The sequence below is a fragment of the Aegilops tauschii genome, chromosome 5 (genome assembly GCF_002575655.3).
Source record: "Aegilops tauschii subsp. strangulata cultivar AL8/78 chromosome 5, Aet v6.0, whole genome shotgun sequence".
Classification (NCBI taxonomy): Eukaryota; Viridiplantae; Streptophyta; class Magnoliopsida; order Poales; family Poaceae; genus Aegilops; species Aegilops tauschii.
This window is the reverse complement of record NC_053039.3, coordinates 277988118-278004259: the sequence shown is the minus strand read 5'-3', so window position 1 is coordinate 278004259 and position 16142 is coordinate 277988118. Positions and strand designations below refer to the sequence as shown.

Sequence of the window (16142 nt, the reverse complement as noted above, 5' to 3'; positions counted from 1 at the left end):
AAGGGAATTTTGCCACACTTTTTGTGTCTATGACATGTGGGGTTCATTGCTCATAAAACAATTCTTGCCTTAAGTGTGGCTAGAACCAAACACCAACCGTACTTGGTCAAAGTTGCCTAAGGTTAGGTTTGGTAAAGTGTGGCAAAGTGTGGCTAGGAACCAAACAGCCCCTAAATATATTAAGAAATGTGATGCCTGACTGGGTAATGCTTCTTCCATGGTTGGTAGAACTATTCTTCACAATTCCAGCTTATCCAGTATATCTTATTATCATATGTCCATGTTCGTAATGAACAAGACATTTGTAGGCAAACTTGACAAACATAAAAGGAACTTCTTCTGCGATAGAGAGGTGACTTTTAATCCTTTGGATATCTTATTATCATATGTCCATGTTCGAAAGGACATACTTAGGGCCAAAAACATTCATATGTTGGGTAGAGAGGTGATTTTTAAGCCTCTGGATGTGGCTAGGATTTGGAAAGAACCTTGGGATGATAATATTCGTTTATGTGATAAATTCCCCCAAAAGTCTAGCATTTGCATACCCTGATTGCACTTATCAAGGAGAGTGTTGGGGAAAATGTCTTTGATTTCTTTAGGAGAAGGCTTAGTCCCGAGCTATGGACCAATGGAACTATATTTAAATGCAAACTGTTGGCTTCCTATCTTCCAAGGAACCTGATGTTGTTTCTTGGAAATTTGAAGCTAAGAAGATTTTGCACTACCAAATATGTCTATGAACTGTTGGAAAGTACGTTTGCTGGTTGTCAGCGTCTTGGGTGACGAGGTCCCCTACGTATGTTAACATGGGTCGACCCCTGTGCCACGCTAACCCAAAGAGTGCGGGTTGCCGCGCGTGTTGAAACCCGGGATGATTTCATGCCTCCAGGGTACCTCCCCCTGCAGGCCAATCTTCGGGCTCCTAGGTAGGAGCTCACTGGGGCAACCGGTACAATAGTTAGTGGAGCCCACCCCTTTGCAGTGGCCCACACCATGTAAAGGTCATCATGACCGACGCGTGAACACTAGCGACGCCCATCCATTGGACTTGGCGTCTGACAACGAGAAGGGCCTAACATGCCCCTTTTGACTATTGCCACTCCTAAGTAGGATGGGATGTATCACGCCCATCCTTGGTGATGGTCGGATTCGACATAATAGTTGGAAGCATTCGGGCCTAGGCTAATAGGACCCGACCAGGTCACGTTGGGGGGTCCAGCATGACTCCGGGCACGTCACGCGTGCTGAGAAGAAGCATTGTGTGTGCCCTCTTAATATATATAAGGAAGGAACTGGAGCAAAGAGGGAGGGGAGAAAAAGGCTTGTAACACATTCATACACACATCTAAGAAAGAACACACACATGACGTAGGGTATTATGCCTCCTCGGTGGCCTAAACCTGGATAAACAAAGCCTCCATATCTGTAGTGATCTCAAGCGTTTCACCCCTAGCCAAATTGCTAAAAGGGGATCACTGCGATCTCCAATATCGACGCTCACCCGTTGATACTGGTTGTGACTACTGATGGATTTGGAGAGCTAAAGTACCTTTGAAAATTCAAATATTTCTTTGGCAGGTACTCCAAGACATTGTTTTAACTAGGTATGTAATGAAAGGAAGGAATTGGCCTAGTAACCCAAAATGTTCGTTCTGTTTGAGAGAAACCTCACAAGATCTATTCTTTCTATGTGAAGTTGGTAGAGTGATGTGGTGTACTACGGGCTCGGTTTTTGGGACCGATTTATGCCCAAACAATATTTGGCAGTTCTTTGCTTGGTGCTATATACTTTCTTTCTTGATGGGGGAAAGTTTTACACAGTCGATTATTTTGCGGCCATTTCTAAGTTTTACACTGTCGACTTAGCGGGCATTTGCTGGAGCATTTGGAATTGCCACAACAGAGCAACCTTCGAATTCAACTTACCTCGGTCGCCGTTTGAAATTGTTTTTGCATCGTGTGCTACTCTGATGTCTTGGGTAGGTTTAGAGAAGGCTGGGGACTCAAACTCGTTAAGATATGGAGGTACTCTTCTCAAGAGTAATGCTACAATTATGTTGAGGATTTGTGCGGCGATCACGAGGCACGTGGATTTGGTTGAAGGCTTTTATTATATTGAGCATCTGATGTTGTCTTTGGTTGTGTTTGCTAGACTTGTGATACTTGTTATATGTCTGGTAGGCTAGTTTCTGCTTTGCTATCGAGTTTTCGCCCCATGATGCGTGTGTTGATTGCACATATAGCGGGTTTCCTGATAGTGCTTTGAACTCGCTTTTCCCCGTTCCTAGTTCATGTATCTCTTGCTGGTTTTGGACAAGTTGTATTTCTATTATGCTTTATAATGAAAAGGGGTTTGTCCCTGGTTCAGAAAATATATACTGTGAAAACACTCTTATATTATGGAACGAAGGGAGTACTACATATACGATTGCCATTGAACTGGGCTAAAATGTGAAATCAGGGAGCTACGTACAATGTGAATATCTTCTAATTCCAATTATTATCTTGTGGAAAATACGGACTATGGCATCGTCCATATGCATGATGGGTTTGATCGATGACGAGAAATACCCTGACGTTACCTAGGTCCTAGGGCGGCCATTCTTGACAGTTGAAACCGAATACTGACCCTCGATGATCCCCACATAAAGCACATGTACGTATAATACGTACATATGACAACACACAGACGAGTACATGCACACCGTAGCGAATACTTTTCTTCGGCTCTCACACGCGCCTCACGAATCACGATTTCTATAGCTGGTAGCTGACCACCAACCCCCAAATGAACGAAGCTGCTGGCCTAAGTTCGTAGGTACGACCCGGCAAACGGCTGGTTATGAACATGACACGGAGCTTAATCTCCGGTAAACAAATGAGTTCTGGCACGCATGTAGTACTACTGTGAATCATGTGCAACGCTTAAATCGAGGTGCCAAGTCTGGCCGTAGCAAATAAAGAAAGTTTCCCACCAACCCTGGCGCCAAAGCGAGCGACGACCGTCCTGTCGATGCGGGCCACACGGTTTTCCAACCGTCTTGAACCACTCCAGCTCTCTCTTTCGCTGCCTCTATAAGTACAGCCACGATGCGTAGTGCCCTATCTCATCTCATATCCAGCAGCTGCCTAGCTCTACTTACTACCTGCGCAGTGTTGTGTGGTACTGTTGTAAGTAGCAGGGAAGAACAGTTCCGAGTACACAGCGTACTTGTGCCTGTCGATACCTGCTAGCAGCATCTACATCGTGCCAATCGGAAAGTAAGTCGAGAGAGATGCCGATCGAGTCGACAGACAACGTACCGGCCGACCTTCCCGGCCACGGCCGGACGGTGTGCGTCACCGGCGCCGGCGGCTTCATCGCCTCGTGGCTCGTCAAGCGCCTCCTCCAGAAGGGGTACACCGTGCGGGGCACCGTTCGCAACCCTGGTACGTGTGGCATCTCATACTCGATCAGTACGTGAGTTCATCATGCAAGACACTCGTCTTATTGCCTGCTAACACGATCGTTCGCTGTTCGCATGACTTCTGGCAGTTGATCCGAAGAATGACCACCTGAGAGCCTTCGACGGCGCCGCCGACCGCCTCGTCCTCCTCCGCGCCGACCTTATGGAGCCCGAAACCCTCGTGGAGGCGTTCACGGGCTGCGAGGGCATCTTCCACGCCGCTTCCCCCGTCACCGACGACCCTGTACGTACCATTGATGCCACACGATCAATTGCTAACCTGCATGGAAACTAAACTCCCGATCGATGGCTACCTGCAGGAGAAGATGATCGAGCCGGCGATCCGGGGGACCAAGTACGTGATCACGGCGGCCGCGGACATGGGCATCAAGCGTGTGGTGTTCACGTCCACCATCGGCACGGTGTACATGAACCCCCACAGGGACCCCAGCAAGCCCGTCGACGACACCTGCTGGAGCGACCTTGAATACTGCAAAAAGACAGCGGTACGTAGTACTAATAATTTTTTTTGGTGTGTCTAGGTCTCAGTCGACTGAGACTTAACCAAGTCTTGAGTGATATAGTATATGAGAAGAAAAAGAAAAAACTGAAAAGAAATTTTTATACGAATCTTAATGCAAGATCAATGAAATATAACATCGACTGAGACATAACGAAATCTAAGTCGACTGAGACGTAGCAAAACTGTTTTTTTTGTTCATATACAGAGCCAATGGTTATTGCCAATCATTTGCTAGCACGTACGCTTAATTAATTTTTTTATGGTACGCAAATGTCGAGCTTCACCAAACGTGGATGCAAAGGTGGAATTCGTATAGAAAGGGTGACGTTGATTTCTTACCTACTGAGGCCAATGAGGTATTGTCCCTTGGCCAGTGCGTCAAGCACTGCACCAGCTGCAACACCATTCTAGCTTGCGGCCATTTTTAACCACTCCAAACGCCTTTTGCTAGCTCTACCTACTGCCGCACATATACTCGGCTGGGATCCTATCCTTTGCATGCGCTCCTTTTGTTGTTGAGACCAAAATCGGCTAGAATAAAATATATGTAGCTAGCTCGGCAGTTGGGGACACGGTCATCCACTTTTTGAGTGGAAGTTCATCATTTCTTTGAAGAAAGATAAGAAGAATCATCGTCTTCTTTTTTCAATATTTAAATCGTAGCATGCATGATGATATCCATGTGGCGCGCGTGCAGAACTGGTACTGCTACGCGAAGACGGTGGCCGAGCAGGACGCGCTGGAGACGGCCCGGCAGCGCGGCATCGAGCTGATCGTGGTGAACCCGGTGCTGGTGCTGGGCCCGCTGCTGCAGCCGACGGTGAACGCGAGCACGGAGCACGTGATGAAGTACCTGACGGGGTCGGCCAAGACGTACGTGAACGCGGCGCAGGCGTACGTGCACGTCAAGGACGTGGCCGAGGCGCACGTCCGCGTCTACGAGGCGCCCGGCGCGCACGGCCGCTACATCTGCGCCGAGGGCACCACGCTCCACCGCGGCGAGCTCTGCCGCGTCCTCGGCAAGCTCTTCCCCGAGTACCCCGTACCCACCAAGTATGTCCGTCGCATGCAGACTGGAAAAATATATCACCGCTAGCTGGTTCTACCGTAGTATTTTTGGTTGATTTGGTCACTAACACATGTGCGTTTGGTGTGCAGGTGCAAGGACGAGGTGAACCCACCGGTGAAAGGGTACAAATTCACGAACCAGAGGCTCAAGGACCTGGGGATGGAGTTCGTGCCGGTGCTGCAGAGCATATACGAGACGGTGAAGAGCCTCCAGGAGAAAGGGATGCTGCCGGTGCTACCGCCAGGCGACGACGTCCGAGACAACCTGCATGAGCAGCTCATGATGAAGCCCGCCCAGTTGCTACGTAATTAATTATACTCTACATTTGGTAGGGATATGCTGTCGGCTAGTTAATTCTATGGGACATGTCTGTCCATTCGATCGGTCTTATATATGCGTACACGTACGCACTTTTAATTGGTGCGTGCGTGCGTGCGTGAGTGGGTGGGTTTGTTGGCGATCATATATAAGGATCGATCAGTGCTGTATGACGCACATATGCACACAATGTTATATCCATATATAGTGATGTAAATCCACGAACTACAATAACCAGGCAATGTGCAACTTTTTTTTTCGGGGCTAAACGGAGTTGTATTGCAAGTTCATAGAGTTACAGTCAAGAGGACACAAGTCCTCAATACAAGGTGGAACTGAGCCGAGCCACATAGGCAGTAGCTCGCTTAGACTGGTTATAATTGGCCAACCGATCGGCGACTCTATTTTGAGTACGGCTAATTTTCTAAGGAACAAACTCCCTGCTACCAAAAAGATTCTTAATCTCAAGAACTAACTGGCAAATACGCATACCGAACCAAGGCTTCATTTGACAGCCTTGACAAGGCTTCTGACGAATCCGATTGAAGTACTACCAGGAGGTTAGAGTGTTGTATCGCCAGCGCCACGCCTTGCATGATCGCATGCAGTTCCGCTTCCAACGGATCATTGCAGCGAAATATGAACCGATATGCCGCAAATATAATAGACCCATCGTTGTTCCTTAGGACCATGCCAGCAGCCGTGGACCCGTTGGCCTCCTGGAAGGAGCCGTCGACCGAGAGGGCCACCGTGCCCACTGCAGGTGCCGGCCAAGGAGCAGGAGAAATCAGCTTCTTCTCTGAAGGCCTGGCAAAAGTCAAGGGCGACATCTTTCCTTTCAAAATTTCTTCTTCTGAATACCTTCCAGCAAGCTTGACAGACTTGTAGTAGCTATCTAGGAACTCGACCGTGGGGAGGACAGGAGGAATGTCCTTCCCATGGGTCTTGTCGTTGCGTAACTGCCAGATCCGCCATGTTAACATGATGATCATATCCCGAACATCTTCAGAGCACTTGTTGAGCAAGTGCAAGAACCACTCCTTTCCATTATCAGTAAGATAATCATCAACTAGGACTGGCCATCTCCATCGCATGTTTACCCAGAGGATTCGTGCTTGCGTGCAGGAGATCAACGCATGAAATGTGCTTTCCTCTTCCACTCCGCATAGAGGGCACGTTGATCGTGTAGAGAGATGTCTGATCCTCTTGTATGTTGTGTGGCTAGCATACCAGTCACCACCTTCCAAGTTGTGATCTTCATTTTCTGAGGCATTGGTGACTTCCAAACACGATTCCACAAAGTACGATTACCGTTCGGGTTCGTGCTTGAGGCACCAACATCGTATATACTGTTGTGCTCTTCAGTTGCTAGTTTGTAAGCGCTTTTGACCGTAAACATACCACACTTCTTCGGGAACCAAGATAGAAAATCAGAACGCTGTCGAGGTGAGGTTCTGATTGTTAGGATTTGAACAACGTCCATTGGCCAAAACACTCCTGTCAAGCAGTCCACTTTCCACACACCATTGTCATCCAAGAAATCCGATACATGGTGAAAACGACATGAACCTTTTGGAGAAATTGGCCGGAAGGAGTAGGGCCGCGGAATCCAAGGGTCCCGCCATGTACGGATTGAAGTACCATTGCCCATGCGCCATATGACCCCCTTCTTCAACAGCTCCAGTCCATGCAAAATCCCCTTCCAAACTATAGAGCCATTGCCAGGGAAGACCATATCAAGCAGATGACCAGAGGGATAGTACTTTGCTTTCAGTAAATGAGCACATAAGCTATCCGTCGTGTCTAGTAATCTCCAGGCCTGTTTGGCCAACAAGGCCTGGTTAAAGGCCCTCATATCCCTAAAACCCATGCCCCCCATGGATTTAGGCAGTCTCAGCTTGTCGCAGCTCATCCAAGCCATTTTCTTCTTCCCATTCTCAACTCCCCACCAATATTGGCGTATCATATGCGTCAACTCATCACAGACTAAGGCTGGGACTGGGAGTTTAAACACACTCATAGCATAAGTTGGAATAGCCAGAGAAACTGATTTGATTAGAACCTCCTTAACACCTGAAGAGGTATATTGCTCACTCCAATCTATAAGTTTCTTCCTTAAGCGCTCCTAGACTGTTTCAAAATTACCTTTATGCATTATTCCTTCAGGGATCCGTAGGCCCAAATATTTGGGCTCAAAAACGTCCTGAGTAATCTCCAATATGGGGCCCTTCCCCACTTCAGCCCATGGGGCCCTCCGGGATAAGTGGCCCCACCCGGTGGACCCCCGGGACCCTTCCGGTGGTCCCGGTACAATACCGGTGATCCCCAAAACTTTCCCGGTGGCCGAAACTGGACTTCCTATATATAATTCTTCACCTCCGGACCATTCCGGAACTCCTCGTGATGTCCGGGATCTCATCCGGGACTCCGAACAACTTTTGGGTTACCGCATACTAGTATCTCTACAACCCTAGCGTCACCGAACCTTAAGTGTGTAGACCCTACGGGTTCGGGAGACATGCAGACATGACCGAGACGACTCTCCGGTCAATAACCAACAGCGGGATCTGGATACCCATGTTGGCTCCCACATGTTCCACGATGATCTCATCAGATGAACCACGATGTCGAGGATTCAATCAATCCCGTATACAATTCCCTTTGTCAATCGGTACGTTACTTGCCCGAGATTCGATCGTCGGTATCCCAATACCTTGTTCAATCTCGTTACCGGCAAGTCACTTTACTCGTACCGTAATGCATGATCCCGTGACCAAACACTTGGTCACATTGAGCTCATTATGATGATGCATTACCGAGTGGGCCCAGAGATACCTCTCCGTCATACGGAGTGACAAATCCCAGTCTCGATTCGTGCCAACCCAACAGACACTTTCAGAGATACCCGTAGTGCACCTTTATAGCCACCCAGTTACGTTGTGACGTTTGGCACACCCAAAGCACTCCTATGGTATCTGGGAGTTGCACAATCTCATGGTCTAAGGAAATGATACTTGACATTTGGAAAAGCTCTAGCAAACGAACTACACGATCTTTGTGCTATGCTTAGGATTGGGTCTTGTCCATCACATCATTCTCCTAATGATGTGATCCCGTTATCAATGACATCCAATGTCCATAGTCAGGAAACCATGACTATCTGTTGATCAACGAGCTAGTCAACTAGAGGCTCACTAGGGACATGTTGTGGTCTATGTATTCACACATGTATTACGATTTCCGGATAACACAATTATAGCATGAACAATAGACAATTATCATGAACAAGGAAATATAATAATAACCATTTTATTATTGCCTCTAGGGCATATTTCCAACAGTCTCCCACTTGCACTAGAGTCAATAATCTAGTTACATTGTGATGAATCGAACACCCATAGAGTTCTGGTGTTGATCATGTTTTGCTCTAGGGAGAGGTTTAGTCAACGGATCTGCTACATTCAGGTCCGTATGTACTTTACAAATATCTATGTCTCCATTTTGAACATTTTCATGAATGGAGTTGAAGCGACGCTTGATATGCCTGGTCTTCTTGTGAAACCTGGGCTCCTTGGCAAGGGCAATAGCTCCAGTGTTGTCACAGAAGAGGGTGATTGGCCCCGACGCATTGGGTATGACTCCTAGGTCGGTGATGAACTCCTTCATCCAGATTGCTTCATGCGCTGCCTCCGAGGCTGCCATGTACTCCGCTTCACATGTAGATCCCGCCACGACGCTTTGCTTGCAACTGCACCAGCTTACTGCCCCACCATTCAAAATATACACGTATCCGGTTTGTGACTTAGAGTCATCCAGATCTGTGTCGAAGCTAGCATCGACGTAACCCTTTACGACGAGCTCTTCGTCACCTCCATCAACGAGAAACATATCCTTAGTCCTCTTCAGGTACTTCAGGATATTCTTGACCGCTGTCGAGTGTTCCATGCCGGGATTACTTTGGTACCTTCCTATCAAACTTACGGCAAGGTTTACATCAGGTCTGGTACACAGCATGGCATACATAATAGACCCTATGGCCGAGGCATAGGGGACAACACTCATCTTTTCTCTATCTTCTGCCGTGGTCGGGCATTGAGCCGTGCTCAATTGCACACCTTGCAATACAGGCAAGAACCCCTTCTTGGACTGATCCATATTGAACTTCTTTAATATCTTGTCAAGGTACGTACTTTGTGAAAGACCAATGAGGCGTCTTGATCTATCTCTATAGATCTTGATGCCTAATATATAAGCAGCTTCTCCAAGGTCCTTCATTGAAAAACACTTGTTCAAGTAGGCCTTTATGCTTCCCAAGAATTCTATATCATTTCCCATCAACAGTATGTCATCCACATATAATATGAGAAATGCTACAGAGCTCCCACTCACTTTCTTATAAACACAAGCTTCTCCATAAGTCTGTGTAAACCCAAACGCTTTGATCATCTCATCAAATCGAATGTTCCAACTCCGAGATGCTTGCACCAGCCCATAGATCGAGCGCTGGAGCTTGCATACCTTGTTAGTGTTGGAAATATGCCCTAGAGGCAATAATAAATAGGTTATTATTATATTTCCTTGTTCATGATAACCGTTTATTATCCATGCTAGAATTGTATTGATAGGAAACTCAGATACATGTGTGGATACATAGACAACACCATGTCCCTAGTAAGCCTCTAGTTGACTAGCTCGTTGATCAATAGATGGTTACGGTTTCCTGACCATGGACATTGGATGTCGTTGATAACGGGATCACATCATTAGGAGAATGATGTGATGGACAAGACCCAATCCTAAGCCTAGCACAAGATCGTGTAGTTCGTTTGCTCAGAGCTTTTCTAATGTCAAGTATCATTTCCTTAGACCATGAGATTGTGCAACTCCCGGATACCGTAGGAATGCTTTGGGTGTACCAAACGTCACAACGTAACTGGGTGGCTATAAAGGTGCACTACAGGTATATCCGAAAGTGTCTGTTGGGTTGGCACGAATCGAGACTGGGATTTGTCACTCCGTGTAAACGGAGAGGTATCTCTGGGCCCACTCAGTAGGACATCATCATAATGTGCACAATGTGACCAAGGAGTTGATCACGGGATGATGTGAGTTATGGAACGAGTAAAGAGACTTGCCGGTAACGAGATTGAACAAGGTATCGGGATACCGACGATCGAATCTCGGGCAAGTAACATACCGATAGACAAAAGGAATTGTATACGAGATTGATTGAATCCTCGACATCGTGGTTCATCCGATGAGAACATCGTGGAACATGTGGGAGCCAACATGGGTATCCAGATCCCGCTGTTGGTTATTGACTGGAGAGTCGTCTCGATCATGTCTGCATGTCTCCCGAACCCGTAGGGTCTACACACTTATGGTTCGGTGACGCTAGGGTTATAGAGATATTAGTATGCGGTAACCCGAAAGTTGTTCAGAGTCCCGGATGAGATCCTGGACGTCACGAGGAGTTCCGGAATGGTCCGGAGGTAAAGATTTATATATGGGAAGTCTTATTTTGGTCGCCGGAAAAGTTTCACACTTTATCGGTATTGTACCGGGAGTGCCGAAAGGGGTCCGGGGGTCCACCAAGGGGGTCCACCAGCCCCGGGGGGCCACATGGGCTGTAGGGGGTGTGCCTTGGCCTATATGGGCCAAGGGAACCAGCCCCAAGAGGCCCATGCGCCAAGAGCTAAGATAAACGGAGAGTCCTAAAGGGGGAAGGCACCTCCGAGGTGCCTTGGGGAGGAAGGACTCCTCCCTGGCCGCACCCTTCCTTGGAGGAAGGGCCAAGGCTGCCCCCCCTCTCCCTTGGCCCTATATATAGTGGGGGGGGGGAGGGCAGCAGCAATCTAAGCCCTGGCGCCTCCCTCTCCCTCCCGTGACATCTCTTCCTCCCCGCTTGCGCTTGGCGAAGCCCTGCCGGGATCCCGCTACTTCCACCACCACGCCGTCGTGCTGCTGGATCTCCATCAACCTCTCCTCCCCCCTTGCTGGATAAAGAAGGAGGAGACGTCGCTGCTCCGTACGTGTGTTGAACGCGGAGGTGCCGTCCGTTCGGCGCTAGGATCATCGGTGATTTGGATCACGACGAGTACGACTCCATCAACCCCGTTCTCTTGAATGCTTCCGCTCGCGATCTACAACGGTATGTAGATGCACTCCTTCCCTCTCGTTGCTAGTAAACTCCATAGATTGATCTTGGTGATGCGTAGAAAATTTTGAATTTCTGCTACGTTCCCCAACAGTGGCATCATGAGCTAGGTCTATGCGTAGTTTCTATGCACGAGTAGAACACAAAGTAGTTGTGGGCGTCGATTTTGTCAATTTACTTGCCGTTACTAGTCTTATCTTGATTCGGCGGCATCGTGGGATGAAGCGGCCCGGACCGACCTTACACGTACACTTACGTGAGACAGGTTCCACCGACTGACATGCACTAGTTGCATAAGGTGGCTAGCGGGTGTCTGTCTCTCCCACTTTAGACGGATCGGATTCGATGAAAAGGGTCCTTATGAAGGGTAAATAGAAATTGGCATATCACGTTGTGGCTTTTGCGTAGGTAAGAAACGTTCTTGCTAGAATCCCATAGCAGCCACGTAAAACATGCAACAACAATTAGAGGACGTCTAACTTGTTTTTGCAGGGTATGCTATGTGATGTGATATGGCGAAAAGGATGTGATGAATGATATATGTGATGTATGAGATTGATCATGTTCTTGTAATAGGAATCACGACTTGCATGTCGATGAGTATGACAACCGGCAGGAGCCATAGGAGTTGTCTTAATTTATTGTATGACCTGCGTGTCAATGAATAACGCCATGTAATTACTTTACTTTATTGCTAACCGTTAGCCATAGTAGTAGAAGTAATAGTTGGCGAGACAACTTCATGAAGACACGATGATGGAGATCATGGTGTCATGCCGGTGACGAAGGTGATCATGCCGCGCCTCGAACATGGAGATCAAAAGGCGCAAGATGATATTGGCCATATCACGTCACTTTATGATTTGCATGTGATGTTTATCATGTTTACATCTTATTTCCTTAGAACGACGGTAGCATAAATAAGATGATCCCTCACTAAAATTTCAAGAGACGTGTTCCCCCTAACTGTGCACCGTTGCGAAGGTTCGTTGTTTCGAAGCACCACGTGATGATCAGGTGTGATAGATTCTAACGTTCGAATACAACGGGTGTTGACGAGCCTAGCATGTACAGACATGGCCTCGGAACACATGCAAAACACTTAGGTTGACTTGACGAGCCTAGCATGTACAGACATGGCCTCGGAACACAAGAGACCGAAAGGTCGAACATGAGTCGTATAGTAGATACGATCAACATGGAGATGTTCACCGATGATGCCTAGTCCGTCTCACGTGACGATCGGACACGGCCTAGTTTGACTCGGATCATGTATCACTTAGATGACTAGAGGGATGTCTATCTGAGTGGGAGTTCATTAAATAATCAGATGAACTTCATTATCATGAACATAGTCAAAAATTCTTTGCAAATTATGTCATAGCTTGCGCTTTAGTTCTACTGTTTAAGATATGTTCCTAGAGAAAATTTAGTTGAAAGTTGATAGTAGCAATTATGCGGACTGGGTTCGTGAACTGAGGATTGTCCTCATTGCTGCACAGAAGGCTTATGTCCTTAATGCACCGCTCGGTATGCTGAACCTCAGCATCGTCTGTAGATGTTGCGGAACATCTGACATACACGTTTTGATGACTACGTGATAGTTCAGTGCGTAATGCTAACGGTTTAAAATTGTGGCGACAAGACGTTTTTGAAGCGTCGCAGAACATATGAGATGTTCCGAAGACTGAAATTGGGATTTCAGACTAGTCCCCACGTCAAGAGGTATGAGACCTCTGACAAGTTTCTTAAGCCTGGAAACTAAGGGAGAAAAGCTCAATTGTTGAGCATGTGCTCAGATTGTCTGAGTACTACAATCGCTTGAATCGAGTGGGAGTTAATCTTCCAGATGAGACAGTGATGGTTCTCCATAGTCACTGCCACCAAGCTATTAGAGCTTCGTGATGAACTATAACATATCAGGGATAGACATGATGATCCTTGAGCAACTCGCGATGTTTGACACCGCGAAAGTAGAAATCAAATAGGAGCATCAATTGTTGATGGTTAGTAAAACCACTAGTTTCAAGAAGGGCAAGGGCAAAAAGGGATACTTCATGAAACAGCAAATCATTTGCTGCTCTAGTGAAGAATCCGAAGGTTGAACCCAAACCCGAGACTAAGTGCTCCTGTAATGAGGGGAACGGTCACTGAAGCAGAACTACCCTAGATACTTGGTAGATGAGAAGGCAGGCAAGGTCGACAAAAGTATATTGGATATACATTATATAAATGTGTACTTTACTAGTACTCCTAGCAGCACCAGGGTATTAGATACCGGTTCGGTTGCTAAGTGTTAGTAACTCGAAATAAAAGCTGCGGAATAAACGGAGACTAGCTAAAGGTGAGATGACGATGTATGTTGGAAGTGTTTCCAAGGTTGATGTGATCAAGCATCGCATGCTCCCTCTACCATTGAGATTTGGTGTTTGCGTTGAGCATGATTGGATTATGTTTATCGCAATACGGTTATTCATTTAAGGAGAATAATGGTTACTCTGTTTATTTGAATAATACCTTCAATGGTCTTGCACCTAAAATGAATCTCGATCGCAGTGATACACATGTTCGTGCCAAAAGATATAAAATAGTAATGATAGTACCACATACTTGTGGCACTGCCATTTGAGTCATATTGGTATAGAACGCATGAAGAAGCTCCATGTAGATGGATCTTTGGACTCAGTCGTTTTTGAAAAGATTGAGACATGCAAACCATGTCTATTGGTATATATGCATGAAGAAACTCCATGCAGATGGATCGTTTGGACTTACTTGATTTGAATCACTTGAGACATGCAAATCATACCACATGGGCAAGATGACTGAAAGGCCTCCTTTTCAGTAAGATGGAACAAGAGAGCAACTTATTGGAAGTAATACATTTTGATGTATGCAGTCCAATGAGTGCTGAGGCATGCAGTGGATATCGTTATGTTCTTACTTCACAGATGATTTGAGTAGATGCTGAGTGTATTTACTTGATGAAACACAAGTCTGAATTATTGAAAGGTTCAAGTAATTTCAGAGTGAAGTTGAAGATCGTCGTGACAAGAGGATAAAATGTCTATGATATGATCATAGAGATATCTGAGTTACAAGTTTGGCACACAATTAAGACATTGTGGAAAGTGTTTCACAATTAATACCGCCTGGAACACCACAGTGTGATGGTGTGTCCGAACATCATTGGATATGGTGCATACCATGATGTCTCTTATCGAATTACCACTATCGTTTATGGGTTAGGCATTAGAGATAACCGCATTCACTTTAAAAGGGGCACCACGCAATTCCGTTGAGACGACACCGTTTAGAGAAACCTAAGTTGTTGTTTCTTAAAAGTTTGGGGCTGCGATGCTTATGTGAAAAAGTTTCAAGCTGATAAGCTCGAACCCAAAGCGGATAAATGCATCTCCATAGAAAACCCAAAACAGTTGGGTATACCTCCTATTTCAGATCTGGAAGCAAAAGTAATTGCTTCTAGAAACGAGTCCTTTCTCGAGGAAAAGTTTCTCTCGAAAGAATTGAGTGGGAGGATGGTGGAGACTTAATGAGTTTATTGAACCATAACTTCAACTAGTGTGTAGCAAGGCACATGAAGTTGTTCATGTGGCACCTACACCAATTTAAGTGGAAGCTTATGATAGTGATCATGAAACTTCGGATCAAGTCACTACCAAACCTCGTAGGACGACGAGGATGCGTACTACTTCAGAGTAATGCGTGATCCTGTCTTGGAAGTCATGTTGCTAGACAACAATGAACCTACGAGCTATGGAGAAGCGATGGTGGGCCCATATTCCGACAAATGGTTAGAAGCCATGAAATCCGAGATAGGATCCATGTATCAGAACAAAGCATGGACTTTGGTGAACTTGCCCGATGATTGGCAAGCCATTGAGATAAATGGATCTTTAAGAAGAAGACGGACGTGGACGGTAAGGTTACCGTCTATAAAGCTCGACTTGTGGCAAAGAGTATTTTCACAAGTGCAAGGAGTTGACTACGATGAGATTTTCTCATCCGTAGCGATGCTTAAGTCCATCGGAATCATGTTAGCATTAGCTGCATTTATGAAATCTGGCAGATGGATGTCAAAACAAGTTTCCTTACCAGTTTTGGTAAGGAAAGGTTGTATGTGATACAATCAGAAAAGGTTTTGTCCATCCTAAGGATGCTAAGAGGTATGCTAGCTCCAGTGATCCTTCCATGGATTAGAGCAAGCATCTCGAAGTCAGAATATACGCTTTGATGGAGTGATCAAAGTTTTTGGGTTTATACAAAGTTTGTTAGAAACTTGTATTTACAATGAAGTGAGTGGGAGTGCTACAACATTTCTGATAAGTATATGTGAATGACATATTGTTGATCCGAAATGATGTAAAATTTCTGGAAAGCATAAATGGTTGTTTGAAAGGAGTTTTTCAAAGGAAGACCTGGATAAAGCTTCTTACATATTGGGCATCAAGATCTATAGAGATAGATCAAGACGCCTGATGATACTTTCAAAAACCGCACACCTTGACATGATTTTGAAAGAGTTCAAAATAGATCAGCAAAAAAGGAGTTCTTGGTTGTGTTACAAGGTGTGAGTATTGAGTAAGACTCAAGACCTGACCACAG

The 16142-nt window shown here is 46.1% G+C and overlaps 2 protein-coding genes across 2 annotated transcripts; one reads left to right on the top strand and one right to left on the bottom strand.

Annotated features, from left to right (window-relative positions):
- Window positions 1-3107: 3107 nt before the first annotated feature.
- On the top strand, window positions 3108-5628 carry LOC109754250 (cinnamoyl-CoA reductase 1). The gene is made up of 5 exons (XM_020313158.4): window positions 3108-3432; window positions 3539-3693; window positions 3770-3955; window positions 4670-5025; window positions 5131-5628. Exons 1-5 carry the CDS (start codon window positions 3279-3281, stop codon window positions 5351-5353), a joined length of 1074 nt encoding a protein of 357 aa, XP_020168747.1. The 5' UTR covers window positions 3108-3278; the 3' UTR covers window positions 5354-5628.
- A 195-nt stretch (window positions 5629-5823) lies between these two features.
- Window positions 5824-6453, bottom strand: LOC141022769 (uncharacterized). Its single transcript, XM_073499023.1, has one exon. It carries the CDS (start codon window positions 6451-6453, stop codon window positions 5824-5826), a length of 630 nt encoding a protein of 209 aa, XP_073355124.1.
- Between the last annotated feature and the right edge of the window lie 9689 nt (window positions 6454-16142).